Source organism: Anoplolepis gracilipes, chromosome 11, assembly GCF_047496725.1.
Source record: "Anoplolepis gracilipes chromosome 11, ASM4749672v1, whole genome shotgun sequence".
Lineage (NCBI taxonomy): Eukaryota > Metazoa > Arthropoda > Insecta > Hymenoptera > Formicidae > Anoplolepis > Anoplolepis gracilipes.
This window is the reverse complement of record NC_132980.1, coordinates 1,542,056-1,565,123: the sequence shown is the minus strand read 5'-3', so window position 1 is coordinate 1,565,123 and position 23,068 is coordinate 1,542,056. Positions and strand designations below refer to the sequence as shown.

The 23,068-nt window shown below is 36.6% G+C and overlaps 2 protein-coding genes across 2 annotated transcripts; one reads left to right on the top strand and one right to left on the bottom strand.

Annotated features, from left to right (window-relative positions):
- Positions 1 to 12,919: 12,919 nt before the first annotated feature.
- Positions 12,920 to 13,495, bottom strand: LOC140671493 (uncharacterized). Its single transcript, XM_072902833.1, has one exon. It carries the CDS (start codon positions 13,493 to 13,495, stop codon positions 12,920 to 12,922), a length of 576 nt encoding a protein of 191 aa, XP_072758934.1.
- A 7,053-nt stretch (positions 13,496 to 20,548) lies between these two features.
- On the top strand, positions 20,549 to 21,636 carry LOC140671324 (uncharacterized). Its single transcript, XM_072902587.1, has 4 exons — positions 20,549 to 20,585; positions 20,685 to 21,096; positions 21,219 to 21,361; positions 21,459 to 21,636. Exons 2-4 carry the CDS (start codon positions 20,722 to 20,724, stop codon positions 21,634 to 21,636), a joined length of 696 nt encoding a protein of 231 aa, XP_072758688.1. The 5' UTR covers positions 20,549 to 20,585; positions 20,685 to 20,721.
- The last annotated feature ends 1,432 nt before the right edge of the window (positions 21,637 to 23,068 follow it).

The following is a 23,068-nucleotide window of genomic DNA, read 5'->3' as shown; positions in this document are numbered from 1 at the left end:
CATTCTCACTTAGTTCTTGAACAAGTGTAATATGGTAGGGATGATAATTAACGGAATGTAACAAACAATGAGCGGTTGATCGAGGAATTCCTAATTCACGTTCGATGTGCCGAGTGCTAATGTGAGGATTCAGATGAACCATACCCAAAATGGCGAGAAGCCTTGGGTCATTATTATTATTGTTTCTGTTTCGCTGCCTCTGGCAACGATTTACTATTTCACGAGATCTTCTTTCAATATTTATAATTTGTTGCGGGTCTGGATGACGACGATCGGGATAATATTCAGCATAAAAACGTGAAGCATTCCTGTAATTTCTATGGCTTTCGCCAAGAACTAACAAAATATCAACTACCTCACTTGGCGCATAGTTTGCCATGGTACAAATTCGTATTCAAATACAAGATAGTTGAGAGTTATCGATCATGAACGAGAATCTGCAAAATGATAAGGAATGTTGTTTTCCGCACGTGGACCTTGCTCACACTACCCTCTCCCGGGAATATCGAAATAAGCAATTCAATGAAGCAAATATTATCCGCAAGTTTTAGAATTTTTTTGAAATGCAGTGATAGGTTGACAATATCGGATTAGCAGATCGTGAGAGGCAAAGGGACTCACGTTAATCAAGCACCCCAAAGGGAACAGAATTCTACTACGTACACGTCGTTGTTCCTGTATAGCGCTAAAAGTAGAATAATCCGAATTTTTTTAAACATTTATAACTACAGAGATTTGGGTGAAAATTTGATTTGACCTTGGAATGATACCTAAGGATCAACTTGACCTCATAACATGACAACATAAAAGATATTTTGTACTTTATGTCAAAGTACTGCGAAGTACTGCTTTGGAGCCTCATAACTCGAAAATTACTCAATGAAAAGTTATTTTATTATAGTGTTTTGGAAAGCTCTCGAGATAACCTACAAGAATATGTAACGAGAAATAGTAGGTTCCATTTAAGAAATTGAAGTTAACCTTCATGTGACCTTCAAATTATTCTTCAAGGTCAAACCAATGGTACCATCTTACGTCTCCCTCGAAACCATACAACTTTTGTCTGAAACATTTTTGTCTGCTGGGCTCAGTTTTCAAGATATTTTACTGTTAAGTTAAAATGGGACACCCTGTATATACGTTTGTATGATAAATTTTTATAGAAATTTACATAAAAATAAAATACATTAATTAAATATTGTTCACAATAGAGAACACAGTTTAACGGTAGAAAACGTATATATATATATATATATATACGTTTATTATATATATAATTAAATATTGTTCACAATAGAGAACACAGTTTAACGGTAGAAAACGTGTATATATATATATATATATATATATATATATATATATATATATATATATATATATTGTGACCGTATATCTGTTTCGATAAATTATCGTGTACGCTCCTTTATACAATTTTCGGCCGATGGACTGGCCTACGGCACACCTTCGGCGCGATCGCTTAATTAATCGGCGTTTTCCTTTACAAGAACGGTAATGTGTAGGCGCCAGGCACGAAAATTCGCGCCGTCTCCAATTAACAGGATATTCGTCTGATCCACGTAAAATCTCAAAGCGATTACGACCGCGACGGTAGCCACGACGACTAATCAGTACTTAAACGGCAGAGGGGGGGATGCGTCAGGAGCCGGACGAGATCGAGAATCGATAGTTTACGGGTGAGAAAGCCTCCGGGAAAACAGATACAATTACTGAATTTAGATAATTTAACAATCAATAGACAGAATGGATATGATATATAAGAAAACTTTAATTTGACCGACAAGTATCAGACAGAGTTATTCGGAAGGCGACAACTAGATGTGAGAGTCGCACGCTCGGGGCACGTGAAGGGCGTGTGACGGCGCGATGCCGCGACCAAAGAATATCGAATTACACTTGGTTTGAGGTGATTTTGGTTATTTGTCGCAGATCGTCTGCGGCTTATTAAGGTCGCAACGATCGTACGAATAAACCTTTTAATGAGCTAACGCAATTCTCGGCCGCGAATCGTCCGTCAATCACCCCAATCGATCTACAGAAAAACTCTCCGGAATGCACGCAAACAAGCGCGGTCGGCACATATCGACCTTCACTGATCATCGATCACAGCGGTATTTACTCCACGTAATATACGACGTACGCAATTCTCCACATACGCGGGATACAAAAATTCGACGTTCCTTTACATAAAGTTGCACTCAAACAATTTGCGTCTATAAAAATTGTTCCCGAATCGCGAGTCGATAAACGGCATGTGATATTAGAGTCGCACGCGACACGCAGTACACGAGCTCGCTTCCCGACGGATACAATTTAACACGCGGTACGACAAATTTTGACAACTAAACAATACTTAACACGGCAATACAATAATGACTATCGGCGGCGGTTCCAGAGAGAGACGTTATGCCCTTTTACGATTCGGACGAAATGCGGCCCCTCGCAAATTCCAACAACGATACGGCAACAAATACGCGACGGCGGAATATAATCTTCCCGTGAATCGCGACAACTAAAATTACGATAATTACGACAGGGCACGTTCGTCCGAATCGTATGAGTTACCGGTTTGGCGGCCTTACAATCTTCTTCCTCCTGCGTCGTCTGGTCTCACTCGGGATGCTTTAAGATCGATCGATAGGCTTGTCGTCCTCGAACGCTCGCCGAACAGTGACGAGCGTGAGGCTTACGGGAGACACGCCGGCGACATCCTACGCAATTAGGCCACCTGTGGCGCTATCGTGGCTCTTAGGGCCAATCACGGCCGTTTCTTATCGCAGCCGATTCGATTCGGATTATCGATCTTTGATCCTTCGGTATATATATATATATATATATATATACGTTTTCTACCGTTAAACTGTGTTCTCTATTGTGAACAATATTTAATTAATGTATTTTATTCTTATGTAAATTCAATAAAAATTTATCATACAATGACTGATTATCAACATTTGAATTTTTGCACTGAAGAAGGCTTGAAAAGTCAAGCCAAAACGTTCGCCACAACACCACATATGTTTTTATTATCTTTTTATTTTTTATTTTGTATTATGTATATTATGATTTTTATTTTATTGTACTCGAGTTTATTAGTTACGCTTAAATTTTGTTTATACATCTTAGTTACTTCCGCTACGACTATATTTCACGTTTATATTGCGATTCGACATTTTAATTTTATTGTAGTTTTTTCTGATTTTGCATTTAATAATTTGATTATTATATAAATTATATATGTTTGGCTCATTCACGCCTTTGTATCACATATTCCGATCATATTTTTTATCTATATTATTTTTATAAAGCATTTTTTACCGAAATGATACATTGTGCTATACGTTAATAAAATAAAACTTTCGAAAAATTTACGGACAAAGCATTACCGCTGAGAAAACTTTTTTTTCATAAACGTGTCGTGTTTGGCTGCACACTTGAATTGCTTGCATACGCATCTAAAGTTAATGATATCCTCAATACTAATATCATCGTAGCCAAGAATAATGTCTATTACCTCTTCAGGCAAGCACACTATTGCCATTATAAAGCGTTTTAGTATACCATAAAAAATATAATTAAAAACACAATAAGTAAAGCTAAAAATATAATTAAAAGCACAAAATCGACAGCGATGATATTTGATCTTGTCTGTAGAGAACACTAACTTCTTTACACTCCGTTCCTCTATATTTTGAACTATCTATAGTAAATCTGAATGCTCTTCCACTGTTGCCGATAGTTGTGAAATGACTGTGCTTGCAAAAGAAAAATTCCATCGAAGGATCTTAGGAAGTGCACAATGTACACTACCTGAAACTTTTCGAGTTTCAAAGTATTATTCTTTCCAAAAAAGGAAACAATTGTTTGGAAGAAAATGTATACCTATCTTTTGTTCATTATTAGTCCTAAAAAATACATACGCTTTCTAAAACGTTCTATACCACGGATATAGGTTGGGTTAGATTATAATTTTGATTGATTTATAGCCGGGGACACTTTAGAGTCCATAAAATTCACGTTAGCTTTTATTTTTTTTATTAGTTGTGAAGAGTAGGCATTTGTACTAGCTCTTATAAAATTCACGTCAGCTTTTATTTTTTTTTATTAGCTATGAAGAGTAGGCGTTCGTACTAGCTCTTATGCCATGTTCATCCCCTACCCTTTTTACCGAGACGTTACCTAGCCTCCGCTGAGGCAGTCATAAAGTGCCTGACTGTGGTCCAGTGAGTATATTTTGTGAAGTGATTTGATAAAAGTTAAAAAAGATGTTGCAAATATTAGCGTTTTTGGATGCTATTTTTGAAACGAGCTATCGTCGCCTACGGTTTCTCGAGGAAATTAATAGGCGATACCATCGCCGTTTACTTCGAAGAGTGAAGAATTTGGCCCGCGCTCTGTTTCGAGCGTTACTGGATACATTGTTCGAAGATGTAAGTAGTTTTTTTATTATTTTATTATTTTATACGCTTTATCTTTTATAATATATTTATAATATATTTATAATATATTTATATTATATGTATACGTTTTTATCTTTTACAGCTTTACGAATTTCGTTCCCATCACCACATCCCGGGATACATAAATATATAGCGCACATGAAGGAGGTGCGTCGGGTGCGGACTTTTCACCGCCAATATGCAGAATTCGAGGACTTATAATGTGATGGCCCCCGTGCTCGAGAATTAGACGAGTTTTTCCCATACAAGTACGTGAACGTATTTTACCTCCGCAGATTATTCGGAGAGGAGCCCCTCGCATTGTAAGTATCTCTATATAATATGGTCAAATTTTAAATATTTTTTTTAAGGTACTAATAAAGATGTTCATTTTCTTTTCTGTTACAGAAGCAGCTGTCGTGAGTTCCCCCTCCGCCTCTCTCCGACTAATTTTTAGTTTTCTTTTTATTAAATTTTATATTTAATATCATTTTATATCATTTTATATCTTTTATATTTTAAAATTTTATATTTATACCTTTTAAATTTAAAACACACACACACACATACTTTATATGTATACACACACACTTTTTGAAATAAAAATTATATTTATGATAAATATGTATATTGCTTACTTGCGCCTTCTTCATCAGTCCCATCCTTCTTCCTCCATATATTAGGTATAATTAGATATAATTAGATATAATAAGTTAATAAGTTAATATTTAATATAAAAAAAATTCTCTGTTGCGTTCTCGCATCATCTCCTTCGCCTCGCGTTATCTCTTTCTTTCCCAGCGCTTACTCTCTCGCTCTCCTTCGCCTCGCGCTATCTCTTTCTTTCCTAGCGCTTACTCTCTCGCTCTTCTTCGCCTTGCGCTATCTCTTTCTTTCCTAGCGCTTACTCTCTCGCTCTCCTTCGCCTCGCGCTATCTAACTTTTAGATGTTGCTCTCTCTTTCACGGTCCCTAGCTTCGCATTCTCCCTTCCCAGCATGACGTCATCCCCCGCAATGAGCTACGTATGAGAACTGGGATTGTTTACGGGTGGGAGGAATCACGGATGGGAAATGCGTGCGAATAAATTATATCATGATTTAGATTTAAAAAACTTTATTCTTCTCTTTTATATTTTTTTTATTATTATTACATATTGTGACTAAAAACTAAAGCTGCCAGTTTGTGGTATGGTATAGAACTTCGAAAAATGTAGTGTGCGAGAACAGTTCTTCTTCTTAGCACCGCCACCTCCTTTGCGATGAATTTATTCGAAACGATAAATCCTTGCAGATCGACAAACGTTGGTACAGACATGACAAGATCTCTCTTCGTCAGTTAAGAAAAAGAATGACAACCATCTCGTAACACTTGGATTTATATCCTGCTTCCCCTCTCTCTAAATTATTTTATTAAAGTGTCCATCCACAATAGTTGACTCACTCCAGCCAGCATTTCTCATAATCACGCTTCTATCGGATGATATTGTTACATAGTTTTTGAGCATACTTGTTATTCCCACGTTTCTATTGCGATCAATCTCCACACTATCGAGTTCGTATCGAATCTCATCAAACATGAATGCAACGCAATTATTTTGCAGTACCACATCGGATCCGACAGTTGGCTTTTTTATCTTCAATTCTCCCTCGATGTATAAGAAACTCTCGTACGGCAATGTATACAGATCCTGTTGTTATATGGGTATTCTTATCTCGTCACTGTGTCCGAACGTTGTGTTGGCGAATGGGTTGTAGGAGTGAGTCAATCTTGACGATGCGATCGTCAAAAATTGGCTCGTCCGCGATGTTGAGAATGTCAGTCATCGTTCAAATGTTCACACCGCAAATCCCAAAGATTGTAAAAACGCAACGTTTGATGCGTTCAATTTCTTTTTCTTAGTGCCGGATGATTGGATATTAGCAAATGTCGATGTTGTTGTCGCTGGCGTCGTAAAGATTGTGTTGTCTCTCACGTCTTTCGATCCATTCAACACGAGCATCACACGCTAATTTTGCCGCCGCCGCCGTACATGCAATCGAGTAATCGTCCTTCCTGGTCGACAACGCGTAACGTTAAATCCGTAATGCACCGCACGATGATCGGTAAGTAAATGATGTGCGCCGGTGTTTCCGATATCTTATATCCTGGTGGTACCCTCGGTGAAAATTTGTGTATCATATGAACGAGTTTGCGTTGTTGTACGCACCCGCGGTCACATTACATTCGACGCGGATAATGTTCACGTTGATAATGTTAATCGGCACGTCCGACTCGTACTATTTTCGCGGCTGCAGTATACGGTTCGAGAATCTTAGCAGCAATTCAATGTTGTTAGGCTTGCTAAAATTTATTCTGTAGGCGCATTTAATCTCGCTTCTCATCGTATTGTAATTAGCGCGGAGCACTATAGGCCACTCTCCAGCCTCAAAGTCATCGTCGTCGTCAGTGTGTTTTTTATCACCATCACGAACTGTGTGTTGCGAACGTTTTCGTGAAATTGTATGTTTCAAAAATTCATGTATCGCTTGCAGCTCGTACGATCCCTTGAGAATCGTAATTTCCGCATCGTCTTTGCCAAAGTAAAATTTATTATTCAAAGAATTCACGTTTGATATCATGTGATAACTCTCAAAATCCGCTCGACCGAGCTCGTATTCACCGTCGCTTAAATCTATGTTGGGAAAGTAGTTTGCCGCGAGAACGCTGCTCTTTCCAGTCAGCATGAATGTCATAGACATGTTGACCAAACTGTTTAACAAATACTAAGTTAAATAGCGCAATGTATGTCTTTAAATTCGCGTACATCGACCGTTCGGAGAAACTACAAGCACAATTGTCCACAGATGCTTTAATTAAAAGCTTGATAAGATGTGTGATTATATTCTATTTTTGTCACATTTAAATATCGCACCAATTCATTCGACGGTCGAAGATTGCCAAAACTGTCAAAATATATAGCGCGATTCCCCCTCTTTGCATACGCTATATCTTTGTCACGCATAAAAACACCTCTAAAATACGGAATGTGCATACGTTTTGCTAGTTGCAGCAATTATATGTTGGTAGTTACGTCCTCTGGCATTTTTAGCGTCTCTTTGATGTTTTTTTTTTCGTCTTTCTCATTGAGACTCCTCGTCCGTATTTGTATGGCGCGAGATACAATCCGCGACCTTCCATGACGCGATTATGACGTAGCATCTCTTGAAACTGACGTTGTGTAGCTTTTCCATCGTTCACCATCTTTGCTACACCAGCTGCTCCACCAATCAGAGATCCGAGAACGCCCAACATTGGTAGAATCGGTAATACACCCCTGCGTTTCGCTACCGGAAGTACTCTTTTTTCACCATCTTTTTCTTCGTTTTCGTCTTTAGACCCATACCGAACTTCATCTTGGTTTTCATTGCTGTCCAGACAGCTGTGGCTGCGGCTCTCTCACCGAGAGACGAATCTTTCACAATGATGCGAGTTTGCGCCTTCTTGGCGAGTATCTTATCCGCGTGTCTTTCGGCAAGATCATTACTCCAAAAGTACGCTATATCGTGTTCACGGCACGCCGCGTCCAATGGGTTGATACCTCGATCGCTTCCAGCCAATTGTTTTTCTAGCCGCGTGCCCGGACCGCAAAACTGATATCCAGGAATATGCAATTCGATAGAAAGCGCGTTTATCGCACGATTTAATAGACATCTATCTATTTGCGTTGACATTCACGACAATCTTTTATCATCGGCGCTGGACCGTCAATGTGCGTTTGTTGCCACGGTCGATTGTAATGTTTGAAACAGCGACGATAGGTCTGAATCTCCGAATCCGCCTTTATGTATTCTGGAAATTCATCCCACATGTAGTGGACGTGATTGCCACACATTCGCAATAAAACTGCTTTAGTTACAAACTGTAGCTGTTCGGCATTCAAATCGAGAATATCGTAAAGACTTGATAGCAGGACAAACATTTTTTCGTTACTGAACACTTTGTAGTTCCGCGCTATAAATAGACAGGCGTGCGATCCGAATCGGAAGTGGGAAAATGAAATTCGTGTGACAACCTTTCGCGATACGCGTGACAAATTACGACGCCAGATTACACCCGATGGGGGACAACGCGGAGATGCGTAGACACGGTACGATGCTGCAGAATACTATACGCGCAATCGTTTGCGGCCCCTCGAATTGCGGTAAAACTAACGTGTTAATTAGTTTGATAGAAAGCCCGCACGGCGTCCGCTTTGAAAATGTGTACGTGTATTCAAAGTCACTGCAACAGCCAAAATATCGATATCTGGAGAATTTGTTAACGTCGATCGATGAAATCGGCTATTTTACATTTTCCAATAACAGTGACGTCATTCCACCAAGCGAAGCACGTCCAAACTCGATTTTCGTTTTCGATGACGTGGCGTGCGACAAACAAAATACGATAAGAGAATATTTTTCAATGGGACGCTACTCAAACGTCGACTGCTTCTATCTCTGCCAGACATACGCGAGAATACCGAAACATCTTTTACGCGACAACGCAAACCTACTAATCTTGTTTAAACAGAATGGCACCAACTTGAAACACGTGTACAACGATCACGTGAATACCGACATGTCATACGAGGATTTCAGTGAGTTATGTCGTACTTGTTGACAGCAAAAGTATGGATTTCTCGTGCTAGACAAGGATAGCTTGCTTACAAACGGGCGATACAAAAACGGATTTAATGTGTTTGCGATATTACAAAACGATTAGTCGTTGCCTACATTCTGTCGTAAAGGGTGAAACGCGAGCGTTCAACACTCTCTACCGATATGGTTGGGAGCGATAATATTCGCGAGTGTGAAAAAATGGCGAAGGAGATTGCGAAAACGAACGAATCGATCCGCAAGAAACATCGCGCTTTGAAGACCGGTAACATCGATGACGATATCGCGGTCAAGACCCATTTTAAACCTATTATCGAGCCGCTGCAAAAAATTGTCGACAACTCGATTGCGGTGAAAAATAAGTCGGAGAGTAGCGCAAAGATTAAAATCTTACCCATCAAGCGATACAAGGAGGATGAGAAAGAAGAGGATAAAGATGAGAAGAAAGAGGAAGATGCGATACCGAAAAAAAGGAAACGTTCGGACGTTTTACTGTATGAACCGTCGATAGCCTCTACGCCGTTAGCGGCACCAACAAGCGTAAACGAAGATATTTTCGAAACCTCGGGCAATATGCTCGAAACATCATTTGTTCGAAATAAGTTACAAACGTCGGAAGGTCAAGAAACGTTGCGGGAGTACTTTGGACCACTTGGGCAAAAGTACATAGGCGCTTTGCTCGGTGGCGACAGAAATCACGAGATTGATCATGTGTATGGAGTCTATTTTGACAGAAAGAATGAAATGTGACTCGGCAACAAACGATTCAACATCAATAAAGATGACTCTATTATCATAGACGACGTGCGGCACATTGGAACGCCAGGATTATACGAGTTGATCTTCAAGAGAATTCTCAATGACAAACTTTACACAAGGGGGAACGATTTGGAAAAATACAAGAGCATATTATTGGTGACGAACGCGCATAGACGCGATTATGATGTGTGCAGGGCCATTTGAAGGGTAACAGGGGATACAAGTACAAACAAATAATTGCACCGTTGATGTCGCTCGAATCGAAAAATACAAAATCTGGAGAGGGGTATCTATGCCTCGCGCTATGACGCTAACCAACAATATGATTGATTATGTGCACTAAGACGACCCCAACGAGCTAGTGGATTGGCTACGATTGCTCGACGCTTCGCGACAAGCTGGTCACAACGCTCACGACAACGAGATCCAGTCGATCATCGAGGAACTTTGCGAAGCAGGAATTATTATAAATTAAATGGTGTCTCGATAAAACTAATCAGTCGATCAGCGTTGCGTGACACTTTACGAAGCATCGGGAAAAAAATACCTATCAACAAATTTGGATTATTCGATCCAAGAAATGATGCAACTGGCACAAACGGTTCTTGGGATAGATTGGTAAAAAGTTATGTGCACGAAAACGCTTTGTGTCGCGTTGTTACAGACTTCGATGCAAGGTCGCGTAAGATTCGCCGTGTAGCGCAACCTGAAGCTGACACCGATACCGTCAACAAACTGTACGTGGAGTCCTGCATTAAAAGATTAATGAGTCGACAGAAAAAATCAGACGAGAAGCTGACTTCGCTTGAGAAGGACATGCGAGCAATACAGATTGTATTAAACAAACTTCAACGCGCAGCTAACGCTAACTCAGAAATAGCTATCAATCTGAATGAGCATCAGTGAACGGGTTAGGAGCGGCTATCAAACGGTTATCAAACAGCTACGAAGGATTATCGAATGGCTGCGAACAATTATCGAACAGCTATGAAGAATTATCGAACTGCTATCTAACTACAATGAGTGGCAGTGGCAGTGAACGACCTAGCAGCAGCAGCTGCAACAGCTTCGAACGAGGCTATCAGCATCTCAAGCAGGGCTGCGAACGGGTCAGGAACAATTTTCGAATGGGTGAAGGACGGCGGTGAACAACGCAAGAACAGGTCAAGAACAGGTCTAAAACAGGTTAGAACAGATCAAGAACAGATCAAGAAGAGGTCAGAACAGGTCAAGAACAGGTCAAAAACAGGTCAGAACAGGTCAAGAACAGGTCAGAACAGGTTAGAACAGGTCAAGAACGGCTATTAAAGGATAATAAACGAAAATGAGTGAAAAAAGGCGAACAACAAACGGTCATCGAGAAAAACTGACAAAGCAAAGAATCAACATAGTTTGGAGAGACAGCAGTTGGTGAATGAACTGCACGCGCCGGCGAGAAAAAATTTTCCCCGAAGACACGTCATAGTGCGGGGATACGATGATCTGTGGCAAGCCGACATCGTCGAGATGCGTCCGTATTCTCGTTTCAACAAAGGTTACCACTACATATTCACCGTCATCGATGTGTTGAGCAAGTATGCATAGGCTGTACCACTCAAGAGTAAAGGTGGAAGCGAGACGGCTGATGCAAATGCCAAAATAATTCGAGATAGCAAGAGATGCTCGAAAAACATGCAAACTGATAACGAGAAGGAATTTTACAATATCGATGTGTAACGGCTTATACGGAAACCTAACATTAATCACTATTCCACATATTCAGTATTGAAGGCGTCTGTCGTCGAGCGATTCAATCGCACGCTGAAGAACGACATGTGGAAGATGTTTACGCTGAACGGATCGACGCGTTATCCCGACTCGTTGCAGAATATAACGCGCGAAAACATTGCACTATCAATATGAGACCTATCGATGTCACTCCCACGATCGCTGATAGATTTTTAAATACGGTATACAACAGTATAAAAATTGCGGGAGCGTCCCGTTTGACCACGTCACGATTGACCACAGCCACTTATATCGACCGATGCCTAGGGTCATCAGCAACGATTACCCAATCAGAGAGCCTCATTTTAAACTGGCCAATTGGCGACGTGGTCAATAGACTCCCACCCAAAATTGCTGCTCCTGCAAAGTTCAAAGTAGGTGACCTGGTACGCGTTAGCAAATACAAAAAACTTTTCGAAAAGGGTTACACACTAAATTGGACAACCGAGGTGTTTAAGATTGTTAAAGTGCAACATACTAATCCCGTAACATATCTACTCGAGGATTATCGCAAAATATCTATCGCTGGAGCATTTTACGAGCACGAGTTGCATCGCGCGAATTATCCAGATGTGTATTTCGTAGAGAAAGTACTGCGTAGGAGGGGTGACAAAGGTTTACATGAAATGGCTGGGATTTGATAATTCGCATAATTGTTGGGTACATAAGGATCATGTAATTTAATTTTATAAGAAATACAATGTATTCAATATAAAAATATATGAAATATTTGAAATATACAAAATCTTTATTAATACATCCTTTCCAATAGTCATTACAATATATAAAATATGAAATAACTGTAAGATATCATCTATGATGTTGTATATCTATGTTCGCATTTACTTACTATTCTCCTATTGGCTACTCTAATATGCGTCTGTATACACGGTAAAATTAAATAGTATTTATATATTCTAAGTACGTTGCTCAACAACAATATAACAAGAAGGTTCGTCAAGTCAGTTGACGATACAGATTCGTCTTTTATCGATATCTGCGCGAGTGATCGGTTGTGTCTAAGGTTTTTTCCATGTTTTAATCGATTAAAGTCCTATAATTATATTAAGAAAGTTGTGTTAACTTTTACTTTTTCTTATATATAAATAAATACTTGTGTTTAACATTCTAAATAATAGTGAGTGTTATTTTTATTCAAGTTCAAAATATTTTTCACGGAACATTATTAATAATATCTTTCTCCCGTGGAAACATCCTGACGAGTGTATAAACAGATTGGCTTTAATTAAAAGCTATCTTACATACGTTTACAAGAAAAAAAAATCACACACATTATATTTTATAAAGGTATCTTATAATGTCCCCACGGTAACGTATCAGTAGTTGTAGATACGATATACCGCTTGTCGTCGTACGGACTTAGAGCAATTTTTGTTTCGCGAATGGTGTATATCTCGTGCAATTTCGATCTTATACACGATGGACTATGTGTCATTTCAATCTCTTTGTTCAAACACCGCGTGTAATCGTCAAACGTTTTCGTTCTCGAGACAACATTACTCTTGACGCCTTTTACCTTTTTCGTATCCTTCTTACCATCCACGCGCAACGCGTACATTTTTGCTCTAAGCCCGACAAATTCGGTCATTATGGTACCGTTGTTTTCATCCTTCATTAGACCCGGTACCTTTTTATTCACAAGCGGTATACCGTACGCATTGTCTATCGCATAGTCGCTCGTATTAAATCTGCTGATGTCGCATTTCATATTCTCGTACACATCGTCGCACTTAATGTGATATATAAGACTATCCGTGTCAGTGTACATGACTTTGCATCTCTCCCGATATATTGACACCATATAATCGTGGTGAAATTCGTACAAACATGTCTTGGATATATCGAGAATACACATACCTACGTAAATTGGTTTGTAGAATTTCACCTCGAATTTACGTAATTCTTCAGCGATTAGATTTTCCAAAAAAACGTTTCTGCTATGAAAATTTGGTTTTACAATCAATGCCTCTGCGCCGCACCTTCCGTCCCATTTTGTTAAAAGTTTAACATCTACGCGATTGCGCACATTTTCCATCGTTTTGCCAAACACGGTATTATTCATCAGTTTGTACAAATTTTTCTCAAAATCATTTTTCGCCTGTGTTCTAAATTTTGTGTTGAGTTCTATATAAGTACGGAGCTACGGAGATTGAGTGAATTGTAATATACGATGAATTTTTGTAACACGAAGACCGTGACGAGAACATTACTGCAGGTTGCAGTAGTGTATCACGTAATGCTTCTTATCGTATAAGGTTGCGAGAAGCTTGTCCTCGCGCTTACCGGGTGGTTTGTCGCGTGTCGGACAAAACGGTAGGTCAGTGTGCGAATCGTGAAGATGCTGCGGATACTCGAGGTCGACTTCGAAGATGTAACCTGTAGACGAATCGAGCGCGATCGATGATACATCAAAATTGGAAACATTATCGACCCATTGAAAATCGGCATAGGGCAATGGTTGACACATTGCCCATCCGTATAAATTATTAACATCGAAATACATCAAGTACGTTGACGGTTTCGATGAGTCATACGACTGCATGTACTTGTTATTAGCACGCGCGTACCTGTTGGAACATTGACTCAGACCACCGCGTATACCTCGTTCGATAAATATAACCATGTCAATGTCTGTGAGTAATTCAAATATAATTTTTGTATGCTTTAACATGGCGTCCCACGTGTAGCCAGGAAGAGTATAGTAATACGTGGGGTCAAGCCCATAACTCTTGATACAACTCTCTTGGAAATTTTCAAAAATGTCTGCTAGTAACAAGACATCGATTTTTAAATACAGATCGCTATATTTGCCTAGCGTTTGAATGGAGAATCGCTTCCACACAGTCTCAGCGCATAATCGCTCTCGGATACTGTGTTACCAGTCAAGGAGCTGTAAAATGATTCTCGCGATGGTAAACACGCATCTTGCAATTTATCTACGCAGTCAATGTACTCGTACGGGAAGACACCTTTTCTTGTTAATAAATTGAAATCCTCGGTGGATAAATTTTTAAATTCCGATTGTAAAATTTTGAGTTCGTCCTTGCTCAGAAAAGATGCCAATTTGTCGAGTCTTGTTGTGAGAAATTTATATGAATCTATGAAACGTAATTTAATGTGATTTCCCGGTTTGTCTTCCGTACCTTTAATATGTTTTGTAAATGAAATATATTTTTCTTTTGTTATCGGAAGTAAATCGATTTCCCCTTCGAACGCTGTGGCTATTTCCTTGATTATAAAGTGAGAATCATAATCAGATAAATTGTGAAATACTATTGGAATGCAAAAAGATTTTTTGTAATTTAGATTGCAATTTGAATGCGCGGAACCTCTGTATCGCCCGGTCAAATGACAATGATCGCGTACGTGCGTATCATCTTTCACAAATGGTTTTTCACAGATATGACACTGAGTCGCACTTCGAAATTCTTTCCATTCATCTTGTGTTAAATTTACCATGGGGACATTGGTTGTTAAAATATTTTCTACATGTTGCGCCAAATTTTTAAGTTCGTCGGCGAACCATGCAACACAATTGGCTTCACGACGAGAATGATACGCGGATAACGAATTATCGTACGAGCAATGTACATAATAAGCGATATTAAATACTTGGTGATGTTGATAAAAATTTTTTTCTTTTTTTTTCATCAAAACGTACTCCAGGTCGGCATACACGATAAAAGGTAGTCGCTCCTTCCTATGGTTGGTGAATGTGAGCCACCTATTTTTATTACTCGGTAACCGGATAGCGCAATCGTTCATCTTTTCACAGTCTACTGTATGCGACTATAATTTCTCGTCCGAATTAAAATAGTGCATGCATCTGTAAAATAAAAGTTACAATTTGTTATCCTTGTTTTAAATATTTTTAGACGGTTTTATTAAATATACATACCGATCGCAGATATATTTTTTAGTTTTGTGTTTGCTGAATTGTGAACTCACGAGCCTGGACATATTCTTGATCCACGTAAAATGTCCAATATCTTGCGCATCTTGCACGTAGAGCAAGTTGACGTGCTTGTCCCTTTTTTGCTTCGTAAGGTGAATAGGGACAATGTTTTCGTTTTCAATGGTATACACATTGATTGAAATGTCGTTATAAATTTCAAACTTTTTAATTTGATTAAAAGTAACTGGAAACTCAATGTCTTGGAGATTCAATACTGTTGTATAATACGGGTATGATGATTGTCGGTCTGTGTGTCTTTCAACTGGATACAAAGCAGCTACCACCGCCCACGCAAAACATGCATTGTCTTTAGATTGCACGTTAACCACTGCTCGTTTCATTATTATCTTTCGCGATAATTGCACGCAACATCCAGCGCGCATAGAATTATATTTATTTATATTTACAGTCATATACGCGATAATGCCCATCCGCGTTCCTGAAATTCTTCGAGCGATGCAAGGGTGGGCTCGACGACTTGCCGCTCATACCACTCGCGTAAATCGGATGTATGAAAGAGTTCACAGTTTCTCGTATTGATTGATTTATTGGCATGCTTATCGCTCGCCACAAACTCGTTAAACACTGTATTCACTTTCACACTGTTGTGTTTTTGCATAACATCTTGCACGTGCTCGAGCACAATGTCACTCGCATCTTCCAAAAATTGACGAGGTTCGATGTGATTATAATTTATAACCGCACCAGTCAAGATGCGGCTCTCAAACGCCGTATCAATCTCTCGCCATATGAGTCTCTCCGCGTTATTTTCACTACTATAATCACCACCACTGGGTATAAACTGTCTCTGCAATCGAGTTTTTGTACCCTCGAGTCGCGCAATTCTTGTCACCAAAGATTGTCTATTTCCGATTGAGAGTCGCGGACGCTTGACACGGTTGCGTTCTTCAAGCTCTTCGATAAACTCCTCGCAATGCTGCAGCCATCCAAAATATTCGCCCAATGTGGTGACTTGGTGGGAACGCTCCAATAAGTCACGTTCTTTCTGCTCTGTTTTCCATTTTTTTTTATTTTGTTTTTTTCTCTATTTTTGTGTGCAAACATAACACATATTACGCGACATTATTATATGTAATAAAATTCCACAGTTGCTGCACCATCGCATATCCACCTCATCGGGCGATGTAACTTTATGTTTCCGTATTTCGTACATTACTCCGATGTCATCTCGAAAGGTGTCTATACACGAAGCACAGAGAGCTAGAGCACCACCCGTTGAATAATAAAAGTGTATGGCGCAAATCTTACGTTGGTTTTGCGCACGGACTTGTTCATTTTCCACTACGTTGTTGTCAAAATCGGTATCACTGCAATCACTAATATAATTACTATCGTCCGACAACGCGTGATCTTTGTCTGACGACTTGCCTATTATCGCTTCGAAATTAATATTTTCCATTTATTCACTATTGTGTCACTAACAATTCTAATACCAGACAGTAACCATTAAACTTTTTTTTCACAGCTACATCTATGCGCTTTCAAACATACTATGGTTTGACGAGCTCTCATCCTTCTTATATATCGCCTAATGCTGTCTTAAGGACACATGCTACCGAACTTCAACGCTTTTTTGTATTTATAAAAACGTTCCGACATGTTCGTCGCAGCGTCGGCCAAAAATTTCTATTCTTTTCCTACGACATCCTAATCATAAAATGTCCATAAAAATTAGAAAAGAAACAGTTTTATGGACTCTAGAGCGCCCACTTATATGTTCGAGCAGCCGAACGTTGGCGCAGTTGCAATTCTTTCTTAAAAAATAATAAGGAAGATGTCTCACTCCCGTTTTATGAGATTTTCCGCGAGGGTGCAAAGCTGCCGAACACCGGCGCTTAAAATCCTAATGATAAAATGACCATAAAATAGTCATAAAAATAAAAAAAAAATTTTTATGGCTTCTAAAGTACCCCCCCCCCATCCCGGTTATAAATCAATCACAAAGATAAACATCTGTTTTCGAACGTGAGTAGGACCCTTCCCCCCTTCCCCCAGTACTCCCCTGGGTTAGAACCCTCATTATACCCCTACTATTATATGTTTATCTTTATGAAATTTCATTAAAAATAATTAAAAAAAAAAAATTATGAGAATGTAAATAAAAGAACAATAAAGCAAAAAAAAAATATAAAAATAGCTTTACTGTAAAATATTAAGAATCATTTTTTATAGAAATTTACATAAGAATAAAATACATTAATTAAATGTATATATATATATATATATATATACAGGGTGGACCATTTTAATCCATCCAGTCGAATATCTCGAAAACCAAGCCCAGGAGAGAATAAAGTTTTATGGTTTCGAGGGGGTCATAAGATGGTACTATTGGTTTGATCTTGAAAAGTCATCTGAAGGTCACTTAAAGTTTTTTAAAAGGTACACTCTATATATTTTTACATATTCTTGTAGCTCATCTCGAGAGCTTTCCAAAACACTTATGACAAAGTATTTTTCATTAAGTATTTTTTGAGTTATAAAGCTTCAAAGTTGCAGTATTTTGACATAAAATACAAGATATCTCATAAAATATTCATTTTTTGATTATCTTACTCTAATACTTTTATACACAGAATAACGAGATGAATCAATTGGCATAATTAAAACACATAATTGTGTTTAAGTAAAAATCTGAATTTGCAACTAACAGTTACACATTTTTACTTTAACATAATTATGTGTTTTCTTTACACCAATTAATTTGTCTCATTATTCTGTGCATAAAAGTATTAGAGTAAGATATTCAAAAAATGAATATTTTATGAGATATCTTGTACACAATTTTGATTGGGACAATGTCGAGATTGTAGATAAAGAGTCCCATTATAGTAAGCGCTTAATTTCTGAAATGTTGCACACAACACAACATAACAGCTTTAATTTGCAGACCGATACGGAATACTTATTAGAAGTCTATATTAATGTGATTAATAAGTTCCCTACTTCGCGACACTCGAACACACATGTATAAATATCGCGCTCAATTGCGTCCCTTGACAGTATTTTGCCGTCTTTTATCAACGCCGATTGTTCCCGCATAATGGAATTCCGTTCACAACGATCACGTGAATTTGTACCGTTAATTATGTTAATAATACGGTTATATAAACAAATTAATATCACAGTACATTCCTTCTAATCAACTAACTAGAGCGGTACAGCACTGTAGAACACTTCGGGAAACTAGTTTTTTGTTGATACATGACAGCAAATTATGAATATCATAAATTTCGACTTTATACCTATGACACCATTGCATTAATTTATCATACAATGACTGATTATTAATATTTGAATTTTTGCGCTGAAAAAGGCTTGAAAAGTCAAGCCCAAACATGCCACACCACGACATATGTTTTATTATCTTTTAATTTTTTATTTTGTATTATGTATTTTATGATTTTAATTTTATTGTACACAAGTTTATTAATTACGCTTCAATTTTGTTTATATATCTTCGTTACTTCCGCTACGACTATATTCACGTTTATATTGCGACTCGACATTTTAATTTTATTGTAGTTTTTCTGACTTTGTATTAAATAATTTTATTATAATTTAAATTATACGTGTTTGGCTCATTAACGCCTTTGTACCACATATTCCGATGTTTAATCTTTTATGAGCTTTTTTTATTAATTTTATAAAAAATATGTTTCAATAAATGATTAAAAAACAAAGTTTCACAAGCTATTAAGAGCTACACGTGAATAGTAATACGCTAGTTTCGTAAAGAATTAATTTTTTTGCTTACGCTTTTTCTTACAATGAGATAAAAAAGAATTTACAATCTCAAATTAAGATTTATTCAGGATTTGGCATAAATATTTGGCTATTTATAGCCAAAAAAATTCGTGCTCTGTACACATTTAAATGGAAACAAATTATTTTTTTATGAAATTGCAAGTATCCTAAGAAAATTTCTTTTAATAGTTACTTCTCTGCTCCCAGACTCTCTTTCCTCTTCACTATAATATTTATAATAAAAAAATGAACATATATATTGTATATATAACATGATTTTTTATTCAGTCATTTGAAGATTAACAAACCCTACGTGATTGAATTTTTTCGTAAACTACATTACTACGTTAATGAAAATATGCCATCTTATTTAGAATGTCCTTTAAATCTCATAAAAGGTGATATTAGAAAAAGAATTTTATAATTCTTGTCGAGGTATCATTACTTTTAAATCGGATAATTTTGCTTTTGATATTTTTTTATGTCATCAAAAAAAAAAAAGAAAAACAGAAATATGTTAAGTGCTCTAATTAGAGGGAACACCCTGTATTTATATCTATTCTGTTATATTTTGTATTTTTATATATATTATTTGTATATATTATCATTAAACTTGTCACGTTTTTACACCTAAAAAATACATTGTTTTTCTAATTCCTTTTGCTCTCTATTTGTTTTGTTATAAGTACACGCACGCACGCACCCACACACGCACTACTCCCTGGCACATTTTTCTTTTCATTTTTTAATAATTTTTTTAAAATGTAGGAGGTTTCTTTAATTTTTTATGTTGTCTGTTGGTAAATGTAATATAAATAATTGTAACTTTGAAGGGAGCAATAAAGTTTATATATATATTTATTTATTTAACAGGTGGCCTAATGGAAAGAAGCTTTATGATAAACAAGAAAATGAGGCTAAGGAAAATAAGCAGAAAAAGTTCAAAAAACACAAACAAACAAATGTAAAACATTTAAACTTTATGGAAGCAGGCAATGATAAATGACGTTAGACAATTGCAAAATTTCTTGACTGAAGTAATTGAAAAATATTATAATAACGAAGTGTTAATCAATAATGACACATTTTATGGACAAACCGTAATATGTCAAACACATTTAAATAATTCTGAACATGACAATTTTGTTTTTAATCCTCTCATAGACTTTTCGTCTTCTTTTATGATGGATGAAATTAAAAGCTTGCTTCTTCGATCTCCAAAGTAAAACTAAATATAAATTGAAATATTATATACTAATAAGAATCTTTATAGCTTCATAGAATATGTATTTATTGAACAGTTAATATATAAATTTTTCAGAAGAGCTGGTTGCGATTTAACAAAAAGATATTTCAATATGCAAATGCTTAAATATCTAAACAGTTTAACGCTTGACGGTTTGTGCAGAAATTCAGAGCCACGCTTGGAATGGTATTATTATGCTATTATTTTAGCACACAATCTTCAACCCCAAAAGGTTATAACTCACTCGTCTGTAAAAGCGTCATTAGATAGCATCACATATGAAGTGCTGAACTGCCTCAGAGAAAAACATCCCGACCATTCCATATTCTCGATGCCCGTTAAAGAAGATTTTCATGATTGGCTCGAGAATACTTGGAACGAAACAGAAGGAACGCAGATTATAAATTCAATCGGTGAATATTTATTGGGCAAATTGAACTTTCGACTAAACCAATCGAAAGAATTGAAATACATGTGTATAGATTATGTAAGTTATATATTATAATACATTACAGTTATGATAAATTATGCTGTGAGCATATGTCATGTTCGTTATATGAAAAAATATACTTTCTCTAATTAATTTCTATTTTATAATTTTCGGCATAGGTCTTAGAAAGTAAATGTGGCCAAGAACTAATTTTATTAATAATATGTTACTGCGTGGCCAATAGACTTGGTGTAGATTTCCATATAATACTAGAGCATCCCGCTAGTGACCGGCGTCTCTATTTAATTTGGTTCCCAAGAGAGTAAGTATAATAAAAGATTAAAAATTATTTGACCTTTCGATATTTTTACTCTCATCATACAGATATGTTATCATATATTATGATTTATTGTTTACAGTCATAGGAATACTCTAGAAATGGTAACATATTTTACTGTAAGATCTAACGAATTCCCAAGTGGTTTTATGAAGCAAAGGTTTTTACTATGGGATTTTACCGCAAACAGTACTATACTAGGTATAACATCAGCAGAAGAAGTTAGCCTCCAACTATGTGTTTGTGTCCTATTAACATAATTAATAAATTCATAATCTTGGCAAAGATATAAATCAATAAAATAAGCTTTATAAGCAAAAAAATTATTTTTTGTTTTCGCGTTTGTAATCTTGTTTATATATTTAATCCTTTTTTTCTATATTTTTAGATGATGCTATATATTACTGAATACTCTCACTTGAAATCTGAAATATGGAAGTATAGTAAGAATTCGCACGTGGTATGTTATCAGAACATGATGCATATTAATAATAGAGAGAACTCTATCTCGTGTTTCTCTGATAATATATACAATTATGTATACATGAATTATAATTATTTATAATTTAATACAAAAATCTATTTTAGAATTATTATACTTGGCAAAAATATTTAATAAAAATATAATCTTTCTAGACTTTAGACAGCATGGAATTTCAAGTTCATGAATCAAAACCACAAGCAGTAAAATTTGCGGTTGGAACAATTGTAACAAATAAGGATCAATCTACAGATTCTTCGACTGGCGTGATAATCGGATGGCATCGCAATAAGGATAGAAATAATGTTACATTCTCTAGAAGAAATGGGAGAGATTTATCAAACTATTATGTAATGCCAATGAAGGTCTACAGTACTTGTAGTACAGAACAACAGACACATTACTTAATTCTTACCGAAAATAATGAAATGTGTTACGTGCAAGAAGGTATAAATATCGTTAGACATCTTCATTTTAAATTATATTTGTTTAATGTACGAGTTCCTCTCTTTTTACATAATAAATATGAAATATTTTATTTTGATTTATATCTTAATACTTTTAATTTATTTATTTGATCTATTTTAGTTATTATTTCTTTATTATATTATTTCATTTATTGATTTTTTTCTTATTGTGATTATGAATAATTTATTCTTCGTGTTTTTTATTTTAGACGCTATAACTTTAACAACACCGAAATGGATCGAAAATAGCGAAATAGGTCACTATTTCTGTAAATTTTAGGGCACTCATTACATACCAAACAAAATGCTGGCAAGACTTTTCCCACACAATGCTGCTATAACTGCCGAAGCAATATCGAAAAATTCCTTTCCTGAAATAGGTATGTTATTGACATTGTTGTCTCTTTTCCGTGATGCTGGTTGGTTGTTGATTGTCAAATTCGTGTGCTGCTTTGTTTCTGTTGTCTGCGGCTGTCAAACTATCCATTTTGTTTGGCAGTTGTTTAAAAACATTGTTTGAACAAAAGAGAAATAATATAGAAAGATACGAAAAATTGAGAAATAGAGAGCGAAAGAGAGATTTATCACATGATGCATATGTATAATGTATATGTGTGTGTGTGTGTGTGTGTGTGTATGTGTATATATATATATATATATATATATATATATATATATATATATACATATACATACAGGGTTTAATTTTAATTACCTTCGGCAAATATCTTGAAAAATACGGAA

Bases quoted from the DNA above. Each gene is read 5' to 3' on its own strand.
- LOC140671493 (XM_072902833.1), bottom strand. From the start codon at position 13,495: ATGTGTATTCTCGATATATCCAAGACATGTTTGTACGAATTTCACCAC.
- LOC140671324 (XM_072902587.1), top strand. From the start codon at position 20,722: ATGCAAATGCTTAAATATCTAAACAGTTTAACGCTTGACGGTTTGTGC. The intron at 21,097-21,218 runs GTAAGTTATATA...TTTTCGGCATAG, and splicing joins AATACATGTGTATAGATTAT to GTCTTAGAAAGTAAATGTGG. The intron at 21,362-21,458 runs GTAAGTATAATA...TATTGTTTACAG, and splicing joins TTAATTTGGTTCCCAAGAGA to TCATAGGAATACTCTAGAAA.